Raw genomic sequence first — 12,571 nt, forward strand, 5'->3', positions numbered from 1 at the left:
TTCTCAACTTTGTACCAAGAAAAATCCTCCGACACGGAGGAACCGGCAGCTGTATCCGTGCCCCTTAGTGGGAAGGATTCTCTGCTTTGCATTAAGAAAATTCTTCAATACCGAGAAACCGAGAGTTATATCCGTGCCTCTAAGTGGGAAGGATTCTAAGCTTTGCATTGACTAAAGTTGATCACCATGTTAGTTTTCCATGGATGAGGAACAACTACGCCCATAGTCGGCTCATATCCATTACCCATCGACTTTCCTAATATGGCTTACGATCTCCATGTTTGGTGAAAACCATTATCAAGTTCTCAAAACAAGATTACACGAGATGGAAATACCCTCTCGGTAACATGAGTAATTAACTCACGTCCAAGAGGCCCAGCATGGATCAATGAGGTACACGGGTACGTGTACCTGGCTGCGAAGCAACCATGCCTCCCTTTTGCTAGACGCACCGTCGCCATGCAGTCAAGGAAACATAGGGCTTCAATTTGCTAATCACCCTGCCACCACGTCCTATGGTGAGCATATATGAGATCATTGACTTCTACCTGTTACTGCTTCGCGTGACGAGCCTACATCAGACCAAAAGCATATTTACTCCTCGGCGCGCGGCGTTTCACTTAGCCCAATATATGGGATGGCTGTACTGAACAATTACTTGTACTATTTGTTGGGATACGAGGTAGGCTACACTAGCGCAAATCAAAATTTCTACCGCGTATAACCAGGAAGAACTGCCGTATAAGGATCACGGGATTACCACTCGACGCACTACTGGTGCGGAGATGTAGATATGCGTCGGTGCAGTGAAGACGATCACGTAGTCGTACGTAGTCGATCAACGTAGTCGATCACGTCCAGCAGCTCCTCAGCAGCTCGTCCACGTGCACAGCAAGATCGCCTCCGGTGCCGCGGCTCGTCGTCGGCTCGTCGTGGCTCGTCGGCGGCTCGTCGATGGCTCGTCCAAGTGCTGCAGGCGCAACACCTCCAAGGTATCCACACGTGCAGGGAGGAAGCGTCGCAAGCCGGACTGCTAGATCCGCGAGTTGCAACAGGCGAGGGCGTGGGAGGCGCGGCAAGTGTGTTCAGCCAAAAGGTGTCAAACCCTAGGGCGCCCCCACCCCTCTATTTATAGGGGTTCCTGATGGGCCTCTGGATCCGAGGCCCATTAGTACTCCTAAACCTAATCCAACTCGGATCAGATCCGAATTGGGCTTCCAGCCCCTTAAGTGTGTGACCCTATGGGTTCGGATACGTATAGACATGGCCCGAGTACTCCTACTCGGCCCAATAGTCGGTAGCGGCCTCTAGCAAGACGTGCCAACTCCTATACGCATACGAAGATCATATCAGACGAACCATCACAACATAATATACATGCTATTCCCTTTGCCTCACGATATTTGGTCTAGCTTCAAGCCGACCGCTCTTTCTCGATCCTGTGATTCGGAATCCCTTTGTAGGTTAACTCTTAACCGTACGTAGCATGGCCATGCATTTTCTGATCCGATCACTCGAGGGGCCCAGAGATATCACTCTCAATCAGAGAGGGGCAAATCCCATCTTGATTGACCATGTCTCATAGCATGCTTCTTGACAAACCCGAAAGCTACCTTTATAACTACCCTGTTACGGCGTAGCGTTTGATAGCCCCTAAGTAGGTCGATCCACATCTAGAATACATGCGACAATCTCAGGTCTAAGGACAAAGCGTATATGTTGTTTAAAGAGAAAACTACTTCTCGTGTTGGGTCAGTCCTAACACATGTCTCAACATGTGTCCACATTATTAGTTCAACATCTCCATGTCCATGACTTGTGAAACATAGTCATCAACTAATACATGTGCTAGTCTAATATTCATGTGTGTCCTCACATGAACTCCGACTAGGGACAACTTTAGAATAACCATACAAGTAAAGAGTTTCACATACAATTCACATAATTGCAAATCAATTCAAGTAGCCTTTAATGGATATTCAATGAACACAATATACAAATCATGGATACAACTGGAATATCATCATCTCTATGATTGCCTCTAGGGCATACCTCCAACAGTCTCCCACTTGCACTAGAGTCAATCTAGAAGGTACCTAATACCCATAGCTCTTACATGCGCATCATGCTTAGCCTGCGGGAGTGGTTTTGTCAACGGATCAGAAATGTTCAGATCCGTGTGTATTTTGCATATCTTGATCTCACCCCGGTTAACGAAGTCTCGAATGAGATGAAATCGTCGCATTACGTGTTTGTTCTTCTGGTGGTTCCTTGGCTCCTTTGCTTGCGCAATTGCCCCATTGTTATCACAGTAGAGATTCAATGGGCTGGACGCATTCGGGAACACACCAAGCTCAATGAGGAAATTCCTTATCCAAACACCTTCCTTCGCGGCTTCCGAAGCCGTGATGTACTCGGCTTCTGTCGTAGAATCGGCCACCGTCTCCTGCTTGGAACTCTTCCAACTAACAGCACCACCATTTAGCGTGAACACAAATCCTGATTGTGACTTTAAATCATCTCTGTCGGTTTGGAAACTAGCATCGGTGTAACCTGTTACAACGAGCTCCTCCTGACCTCCATAGACGAGGAACATATCTTTAGTCCTTCTCAAGTACTTAAGAATGTTTTTCACCGCTGTCCAGTGACTCTCACCTGGATCAGATTGGTGTCTGCTTGTCATACTTAGCGCATATGAAACATCTGGGCGAGTACTTATCATTGCATACATGATAGATCCAATAGCCGAGGCATATGGCACTCTACTCATGCGATCCTGCTCATCAGCAGTCGAAGGACACTGAGTCTTGCTGAGATGTATGCCATGTGACATAGGCAAGAACCCTTTCTTTGCCTCTTCCATGCTGAACCGCTTCAACACTTTGTCAATGTAAGTATCTTGGCTTAAACCTATAAGCCTTCTCGATCTATCTCTATAGATCTTAATACCCAGAATATATGCCGCTTCCCCTAAGTCCTTCATCGAAAAACTATTTTTCAGTGAAGTCTTTACGGACTCAAGCATAGGAATGTTATTTCCAATCAGTAATATGTCATCCACATATAAGATTAGAAATACTACAGAGCTCCCACTAACCTTCTTGTAAACACAAGACTCTTCTTCGTTCTTGGTGAAGTCAAACCCTTTGACCACTTCATCAAAACGAATGTTCCAACTCCTAGATGCTTGCTTCAATCCATAAATGGATCTCTGAAGCTTGCATACCTTTCCAGCATTTTTCGGATCGACAAAACCCTCGGGCTGTATCATATACACGTCCTCAGCTAGGTTTCCATTCAGGAAAGCTGTCTTGACATCCATCTGCCATATCTCATAATCGAAATATGCAGCTATAGCTAGAATAATCCGAATGGACTTAAGCATCACTACGGGCGAGAAGGTCTCGTCATAGTCAACTCCTTGAACTTGTCGAAAACCTTTTGCGACAAGTCGTGCTTTATAGATGTGAACATTTCCATCCATGTCCTTTTTCTTCTTATAGATCCACTTGCACTCTATGGCTTTAACACCATCAGGCGGGTCAACCAAGTTCCAAACTTGATTGTCTCCCATGGACTCTATTTCGGATTGCATGGCACTCTGCCATTTTTCGGAGTCTGGGTCCATCATTGCTTCTGCATATGTCGCAGGCTCATCATTGTCCAACAATAATATTTCCCGCATTTCGCGGAGCCTTGCCGACCTTCGTGGTTGTGGCGGTGCTTCTCTTGCCATGGGTATCTCAACTTGTTCTGCTACGTTAGCATCACTCATTGCTTCTTGCCCGATTGGCTCATCTTGAACTTCTTCAAGATGCACTGTCTTTCCACTCTTTTCTCCTTTGAGAAACTCTTTCTCTAGGAAAACCTCGTTCCGAGCGACAAACACTTTGCCTTCTGATCGGTTGTAGAAATAATATCCCAAAGTTTCCTTTGGATATCCCACGAAAATGCACTTATCCGACTTGGGTGTGATCTTGTCTGACTGAAGTCGCTTGACAAACACTTCACATCCCCAAATCTTTAGAAAAGACAAACTAGGAACCTTTCCAGTCCACATCTCATATGGTGTCTTAACTACGGATTTAGATGGTACCCTATTAAGTGTGAAAGCTGCTTTTTCTAGAGCGTATCCTCAAAATGACAACGGTAGGTCCGACTGGCTCATCATTGATCGAACCATGTCTAACAAAGTTCGATTACGTCGCTCGGACACACCATTTCTCTGAGGTGTTCCAGGCGGCGTAAGTTGTGGAACAATTCCGCAACTCTTTAGATGATTGCTAAACTCGTGGCTCAAATACTCGCCTCCACGATCAGATCGTAAGGCCTTAATTTTCTTGCCACGCTGATTTTCAACTTCATTCTGAAATTCCTTGAACTTTTCAAAGGTTTCAGACTTGTGCCTCATCAAGTAGACATAGCCGTATCTACTAAAATCATCAGTGAAAGTTATGAAGTATTGGAATCCTCCTCTAGCCGTCGTGCTCATTGGTCCACATACATCACTATGTACGAGTTCCAACAAGTCTACTGCTCTCTCAGGAAATCCTGTGAAAGGCGTCTTGGTCATCTTGCCTAGCAAGCAAGCCTCGCATGTCTCGTATGATTCAAAATCAAACGAAGTTAGAAGTCCATCAGAATGGAGCTTCTTCATGCGCTTATCACTTATATGACCCAAACGACAATGCCACAAGTAGGTAGGACTCAAATCATTAGGTCGAGGCCTTTTAGCACTTACATTACAGACAGGTGAACCATCAAGATTTAAAACAAACAATCCATTCACAATGGGTGCAAAAGCCATAAACATATTATTCTTAGAGATCACACAACCATTGTTTTCACTCGCAAATGAATAACCATCCTTCATCAAACATGAAGGAGATAAAATGTTTCGACTTAAACTAGGAACAAAATAACAATTATTCAACTCCATAATAAATCCTGACGGGAGGTGGAGTTGCATCGTCCCGACGGTCAAAGCAGCAACTCTTGCATTATTGCCCACGCGGAAATCAACTTCTCCTCTTTCCACGCTTCTACTTCTTATCATTCCCTGCATCGAATTGCAAATATGAGCAACCGATCCGGTATCAAATACCCAAGAATTAATAACTGTATCAGCGAGAAATATGTTGTCTATAACATAAACAACAAGCGTACCTGAGGTAGAAGTACTCTTACTTCCGCCGTTCTTCAAGGAAGCTAGGTACTGCTTGCAGTTTCTCTTCCAGTGACCAAGTTCATGACAGTAAAAGCACTCTTTATCTGGAGCAGGTCCAGGTCCAGCTTTAACCTTGGGCGGTGGGTTTGGCTTGGACGTTCCAGCCTTGCCCTTCTTCTTCCAAGAATTGCCCTTCTTCTTAAAGCTGGGCTTGTTCTGTATCGCCATCACATGGCTGGTACTAGCGCTTTTCTTTATGTCAGCCTCTGCTGTCTTGAGCATACCACACAGCTCATTCAGACCCTTCTCCGTCCCATGCATATGGTAGTTCGAGATGAAGTTCCCATAGCTAGCCGGAAGAGATGAAAGAATGAAATCAGTGGCCAACTCTTGGCCCAGTGGGAAGCCTAGCTTCTCCAACCGTTGAGTGTAACCAACCATCTTGATTACGTGTGGTCCTACTGCTGCGCCTTCTGCTAGCTTGCTCTCAACAAAGGCCTTAGACACATTGAACCTTTCAGTCCTGGCCTGTGTTTGGAACATGTTTCTAAGCGCCACGATCATATCGTGCGCCTCATGGTTTGTTTCGAACTGCATCTGCAGCTCGGGTTCCATGCAAGCAAGCATAAGGCAGCTTACTTCGAGGTTAGCATCACATGCTTTCTTGTAAGCATTCTTAGCAGCAGCGGGTGCATCCTCAGCAGGTTCTTCTGGTAGTGGCTTGTCTAGAACATCTTCCTTTTTCTCAGCCCTGAGAACAATTCTCAGGTTGCGGATCCAATCCGAGTAGTTTGTTCCATTCAACTTGTCCTTCTCAAGGACCGAACGCAAAGCAAACGATGTGGTGGTGTTGCTAGGTGCCATTTAATCTACAACAAAAGTAATGCAAAATACACTAAGACAAACGTATCCATGATAGAGCAAATTACATTAAACTATTTTAACAGAATCTACTCCCACTAAAATCAATGTCCCTCTATTGAAACTTAGTGATTCAGGATCCACAACTAACAAGTCTACTAGTGAGCTTTAGCATCACCGCTAGCAAACGAGGTAGATCGGTAAGCAACTTTTGCTAATCATATCACATATGACTCCTGTTGTTGGGTGACATCTCTATGTCTCGGCGCCCAACCTTTATGCCCCAAGGTCCTTAACCGTTAAGATGACCTTGTTTAAGCAAACCAACCCTTATGCGTGTAAGTGTCCGACACAAACCCGTCTAGTCAAGGAAAACTAGTGGCACCCTAATTTCATAGACCCACCACTAATTGTACAAGACATGGGACGGTGCAAGTTTTAGTTGGGAGGGCATACTAACTTAAACTTTGCGAGGGATCGTTCTACTTCTAACATCACAGCATGCAGAAAGTAAAACATCAATAGAATAGCATTCACACAGCTTGTGACACAGTATGGCCCGTTTTCATATGGTGATCTCCATCTCCATAGAACCTGTTCACCATGGTGATCTCCATCTCCATGTTCCATGTGCGCCATCCTTCTGGTGATGAGTCCTCCAAGAACTAGAGCATGCTATTACGCCTAATAGCTAGTAAAGAATCTAGTAATGAAGATTACATAGTTGCTTGGATCATCACAGATTGGCACGCAGATCATTAAATACAATAAAGTGACAACACATATGGCTCCTGCCGTGTTGCCGTACACGTGACACGCAGGTCACGAATGAGTTACACACATGCATCTCATACACAAGGGGTCATACTGATCACAAGATACATACATACATCCTGCAAAAGAGAGTTAGGCGTCCTAACGTTCCAAACTTCGGAGGCCCGAAACTCCATCTTCCAAGCCGAATTTGGCAAATCTAAATTCGCCGAAAACAGCGAAGCGGTTGAATTTCATGTGTAACTTTTTCTGTAGATCAATTTTCATATAGAAATCGCCCCAATCCGAGATCGTACCGAAAAGTTACGGCTGATTTACCGAAGCATGCGCATACGGCAAAATCCCGACCCCGGCAGTAGATCACATCTACTATATCACATCTAATGCGCCTGGCGTATGACCCTGGATCTCGATTCGACCAATCATATTGATCTTCCCTTACTGCAACTGGGTTTACGTGTATCACTTAACTCCGATGGCGGAAACCGACCGGTAGGAGTATGTCGTTACACTACCATTGCAGCAAGGGCACGAAATCAGGACATAGATCAAACAGAGAACTCGCATATCTCCATATGCACACATCCCGAATCCAAAACTAAGCAGCTACGGCTTTTGTACTATTTGTTGGGATACGAGGTAGGCTACACTAGCGCAAATCAAAATTTCTACCGCGTATAACCAGGAAGAACTGCCGTATAAGGATCACGGGATTACCACTCGACGCACTACTGGTGCGGAGATGTAGATATGCGTCGGTGCAGTGAAGACGATCACGTAGTCGTACGTAGTCGATCAACGTAGTCGATCACGTCCAGCAGCTCCTCAGCAGCTCGTCCACGTGCACAGCAAGATCGCCTCCGGTGCCGCGGCTCGTCGTCGGCTCGTCGTGGCTCGTCGGCGGCTCGTCGATGGCTCGTCCAAGTGCTGCAGGCGCAACACCTCCAAGGTATCCACACGTGCAGGGAGGAAGCGTCGCAAGCCGGACTGCTAGATCCGCGAGTTGCAACAGGCGAGGGCGTGGGAGGCGCGGCAAGTGTGTTCAGCCAAAAGGTGTCAAACCCTAGGGCGCCCCCACCCCTCTATTTATAGGGGTTCCTGATGGGCCTCTGGATCCGAGGCCCATTAGTACTCCTAAACCTAATCCAACTCGGATCAGATCCGAATTGGGCTTCCAGCCCCTTAAGTGTGTGACCCTATGGGTTCGGATACGTATAGACATGGCCCGAGTACTCCTACTCGGCCCAATAGTCGGTAGCGGCCTCTAGCAAGACGTGCCAACTCCTATACGCATACGAAGATCATATCAGACGAACCATCACAACATAATATACATGCTATTCCCTTTGCCTCACGATATTTGGTCTAGCTTCAAGCCGACCGCTCTTTCTCGATCCTGTGATTCGGAATCCCTTTGTAGGTTAACTCTTAACCGTACGTAGCATGGCCATGCATTTTCTGATCCGATCACTCGAGGGGCCCAGAGATATCACTCTCAATCAGAGAGGGGCAAATCCCATCTTGATTGACCATGTCTCATAGCATGCTTCTTGACAAACCCGAAAGCTACCTTTATAACTACCCTGTTACGGCGTAGCGTTTGATAGCCCCTAAGTAGGTCGATCCACATCTAGAATACATGCGACAATCTCAGGTCTAAGGACAAAGCGTATATGTTGTTTAAAGAGAGAACTACTTCTCGTGTTGGGTCAGTCCTAACACATGTCTCAACATGTGTCCACATTATTAGTTCAACATCTCCATGTCCATGACTTGTGAAACATAGTCATCAACTAATACATGTGCTAGTCTAATATTCATGTGTGTCCTCACATGAACTCCGACTAGGGACAACTTTAGAATAACCATACAAGTAAAGAGTTTCACATACAATTCACATAATTGCAAATCAATTCAAGTAGTCTTTAATGGATATTCAATGAACACAATATACAAATCATGGATACAAATGGAATATCATCATCTCTATGATTGCCTTTAGGGCATACCTCCAACACTATTTTTACTCCACAAATGGAGATGCTTATGGCCAGTAATTGGCAAAGCGTCATTCTTCCTGACGGATACACTTCATGGTTAGATGCAGCTACGATCCACAATCGGCATAGCAAATGTCTCCCCTTTAGTTCCTTCCTCATAAACAACTAGTGACACCGGAAGGCTGATCCTTGCCCCGTTGCTCAGGAGCGAGAGAGACGAACATCATCCATATTACCATATCAATGCCGCGGTGCGAATTTTTTCCTCGTAAAACACAAACATCGTCTATATCAATACCGTGAACCGCGGCGCGAGTTCTTTCCTCGTCAATGACGAGTGACGCTGGAAGGCTGTTCCTTGCTCCGTTTGCACAAGAGCGATAGTACAGATAATCATGTTGCAAGCATTGTCCATGTCATCTTTTTATCTGCTGTCATGGTTAGTTATACCCCCCATCATGTTGCAATGCATTCTTTCTCATGTTGCAGTAAGCAAAACCTTCTACCTATGGTGCAATGAATACATGTCCCAGTACACTAGTTTTCCATGTTGCATTTTATCTATTTCATATGTTTCATGTAGTTTCCATATTTTCATAGCATTATTTTTTTTCTTTTTTGCCTAACACTTTTTTCTTTTACCACTTTTGAAATACAAACATATCACTCTTGAGTATCAAAAGGTTGCTGCTCACTACATTAATCTTATGGAGTAACATGTTATTAAGTTTACCGAGGTTATTTCTACAACGATCAAGGGGTATATGGAGGAGGCGCAATGGTGAGATGCAGTCAGTTTGATTGCATTTTTGCCTATATGACACAGATGGTAGCTAGTCTGCTACTGATGTTGATATTGATTAAACAATAATATATTTTATCATCATTTTGTATATATTTTTTCAAGCTAAACCCACAAATAGTTGTTCCATTTGTCTATAAAATGCGATGTTGATCCCTATCACATGATTCTAGTACTTGTATATTATTTTGTTCTCTACGAGTGTCGTCGAAAACTTGAAGGATAACTTCATTTACCAAATACATATATCGTCTTTTGGTCGCTATAGTTTTAGCATGTGCATTATAGTGCTTTTGTAAATATGAAATGCACTTAGGTAGGCCGATACCATTTCTAGATGAATATAATATAAGATGAGAAAAAAATTACATTTGATAAATAATAAGCTCTAGTAATGTGTGTGTGTGTGTATATATATACATGCAAGGAAATGATAATGATAAGAAATAATTCAATTCGTTAATGTTTAATAGGAGATATTTAGAAATTCATGGAATAGCCATACAAATTCATGAAAATATCCCACTGACAACTAGTAATCCAACATGCGGGAAAGTGCGCACGAATTTACTGAAGCCTTTCAGCCTTTCAAAGTCAATCGAATTGAAGATCCGGTTCTCACAGGGAGCAAGCCAAGCGGATTGAGATCGGCCGACCCAATGCAAGTGCCGGGACGATAAGGATGCAAGTGTGCCTTGTACGTGTCCGCGCGCGCGGGCGCATTTTCGACTACTATACCATGGCTTTGTACGTACGACAAGTGTGCACCGTAAGCCATGGCGTCGCGCGGCGGCACGGCCGTGCGCATGTGCACGCTAACTCTGTAGCGCCTACGCCTTCTTCTTCCCTTCTTCCTCCCTTCCCCGTTTTTACGCCGGCTTCCGTACGTGTTTGTCCAATTCAATCCTCAAGCCACTAAAGCAGTCGTGTGATTACGTCAAATGCTAGTTTTGTATACATACGGCCACACACGATGCATCGAACAATCATACTCAGTTCAGCATATCCAAGTACACATACACACAAGACTACAAGAGCACACCAACGGGGACACACATAAACCAGCCACTCACAGCTTAATTTGTACGAGTTCTAGAGAACTTGATCGGTCGATTATTGGTATGGCTCCGGCTCGAGCTTTCGCAGTTCTGTTGCTCATAGCCGGCTGCTGGGCCTGGGCGACGTCCGCGGCGGCGGATGGAGTCGCGACGAACTCATCACCACCGTCGTCCGCTCCGGCGCCGGTCGTGTGGGAGAGGGCGCACGCGACGTTCTACGGCGGAGCTGATGCCTCCGACACCATGGGTGGCGCGTGCGGGTACGGGAACCTGTACGCGCAGGGGTACGGCACGCGCACGGCGGCGCTGAGCACGGTGCTCTTCAACGACGGCGCGTCGTGCGGGCAGTGCTACAAGATCGCGTGCGACCGCAAGACGGACCCGACGTGGTGCAGGCCCGGCGTCACGGTCACCGTCACCGCCACCAACTTCTGCCCGCCCAACTGGGAGTACCCCGATGGCGGGTGGTGCAACACGGTGCGCCCCCACTTTGACATGGCCCAGCCGGCGTGGGAGAAGATCGGCACCGACTACCGCGCCGGCATCATCCCCGTCATCTACCAAAGGTACACGCCGATTCTTAACATGCCTTTTCCTTCTCTACTAGTCACTTAACCGATACTGAAGTATCTTATTTTTTCCAAATGGAAACTTGTTGTGCGTCCATGCAGAGTCCCGTGCATGAAGCGAGGTGGGGTGCGGTTCACCATCTACGGGCACGACTATTTCAACCTCGTACTCGTGACCAACGTCGCAGGAGCTGGCTCCATCAGATCCATGGATGTGAGGAGCTCCGATTCGACCGAGTGGATGCCGATGGCGCGCAACTGGGGCGCGAACTGGCACTCCCTGGTGTATCTCAGTGGGAAGAGGCTCTCGTTCAGGGTGACCATCACGGATGGACAGACACTGGCGTTTGCAAATGTGGTGCCGGCGGGCTGGGCGTTCGGCTTGACATTGGCAAGCAATTTGCAGTTCAAGTCATGATGATTGATGAGGACTTCGCTGGATGTGGCTCTCGCTTGGAACAATTCATCGCCGGCAACCTGATTTAGGAATTGTTGAATTGGACTAATTAAAGCCGCTGCTCGTTCTGTGTAATATAATGATCGAATGCACTACTTGTATATAGATAATATTGTACAGTTGTCTTGTAATTAACTCTGAATGTGAATATCTGTGTTCATGAATTCATCTTTGTGCTCGTGAATATTACTGTTTATCTATATGCACGTACTGTTGGAAATTTGTTGTTTAATTTCCTCCTGAACGTTTAAATTTCCAGTTTTCCTTTTCACATTCTTTTTGGGATGGAGAGCTAGAGAGCAGCCCTGCAGAAGTAACGAGTGCAGAACTGAGAGAGGCATGTCTTAAGAATAGCTAAATTTATGAAGATCATACGTGGTTAAAAATTATTGGTTAAGTTAGGTTTAAATTTTTGAGTGGGGGCACATGCCCTCACTAGGCTTAACATGGGTCCACCATTGACGAGTGCCCAGCTTCGAAATAGTTCATTGTGACCTTGTGACACGTTTTCACGAGGCTGAGAGATAGGACAAAGAAAGGTAGTTAATTACTAGGTTAATCCCAGTAACGGTGCATATCAAATGAGCGTCGCGTAGGATGTTTTGGTGATATGGCGTATAGTTAAAGAAGAGAGACTTGGGAAAAAAAATTTATTGGAGATACTCCCTCCTTTCCACAAATAATGCAATTGTAGTTTTTTTCTCGGACAAATTAGTACTGTTATCAAACAACCTTGGTACCTTATTGATTACCTGAGTCCACCTATTTAGACGTGATGTCTTTTTTTTTGTTGGCGCAAGGAATGACATGCAGGGTGATTAACACCGGCAAATCTGTTTTGGTCACTTGATTAGCCATGCGAGGTAATTAAAGAAGTCTACGA

At 45.5% G+C, this 12,571-nt stretch overlaps 1 protein-coding gene across 1 annotated transcript; it reads left to right on the forward strand.

The window, feature by feature from the left end:
- The first annotated feature begins 10,445 nt into the window (after window positions 1-10,445).
- On the forward strand, window positions 10,446-11,856 carry LOC117849102 (expansin-A23). Its single transcript, XM_034730700.2, has 2 exons — window positions 10,446-11,228; window positions 11,334-11,856. Exons 1-2 carry the CDS (start codon window positions 10,546-10,548, stop codon window positions 11,647-11,649), a joined length of 999 nt encoding a protein of 332 aa, XP_034586591.1. The 5' UTR covers window positions 10,446-10,545; the 3' UTR covers window positions 11,650-11,856.
- Window positions 11,857-12,571: the final 715 nt, after the last annotated feature.

This window comes from Setaria viridis, chromosome 1 (assembly GCF_005286985.2).
Source record: "Setaria viridis chromosome 1, Setaria_viridis_v4.0, whole genome shotgun sequence".
NCBI lineage: Eukaryota > Viridiplantae > Streptophyta > Magnoliopsida > Poales > Poaceae > Setaria > Setaria viridis.

Bases quoted from the DNA above. Each gene is read 5' to 3' on its own strand.
- LOC117849102 (XM_034730700.2), top strand. From the start codon at position 10,546: ATGCTAGTTTTGTATACATACGGCCACACACGATGCATCGAACAATCA. The intron at 11,229-11,333 runs GTACACGCCGAT...GCGTCCATGCAG, and splicing joins ATCCCCGTCATCTACCAAAG to AGTCCCGTGCATGAAGCGAG.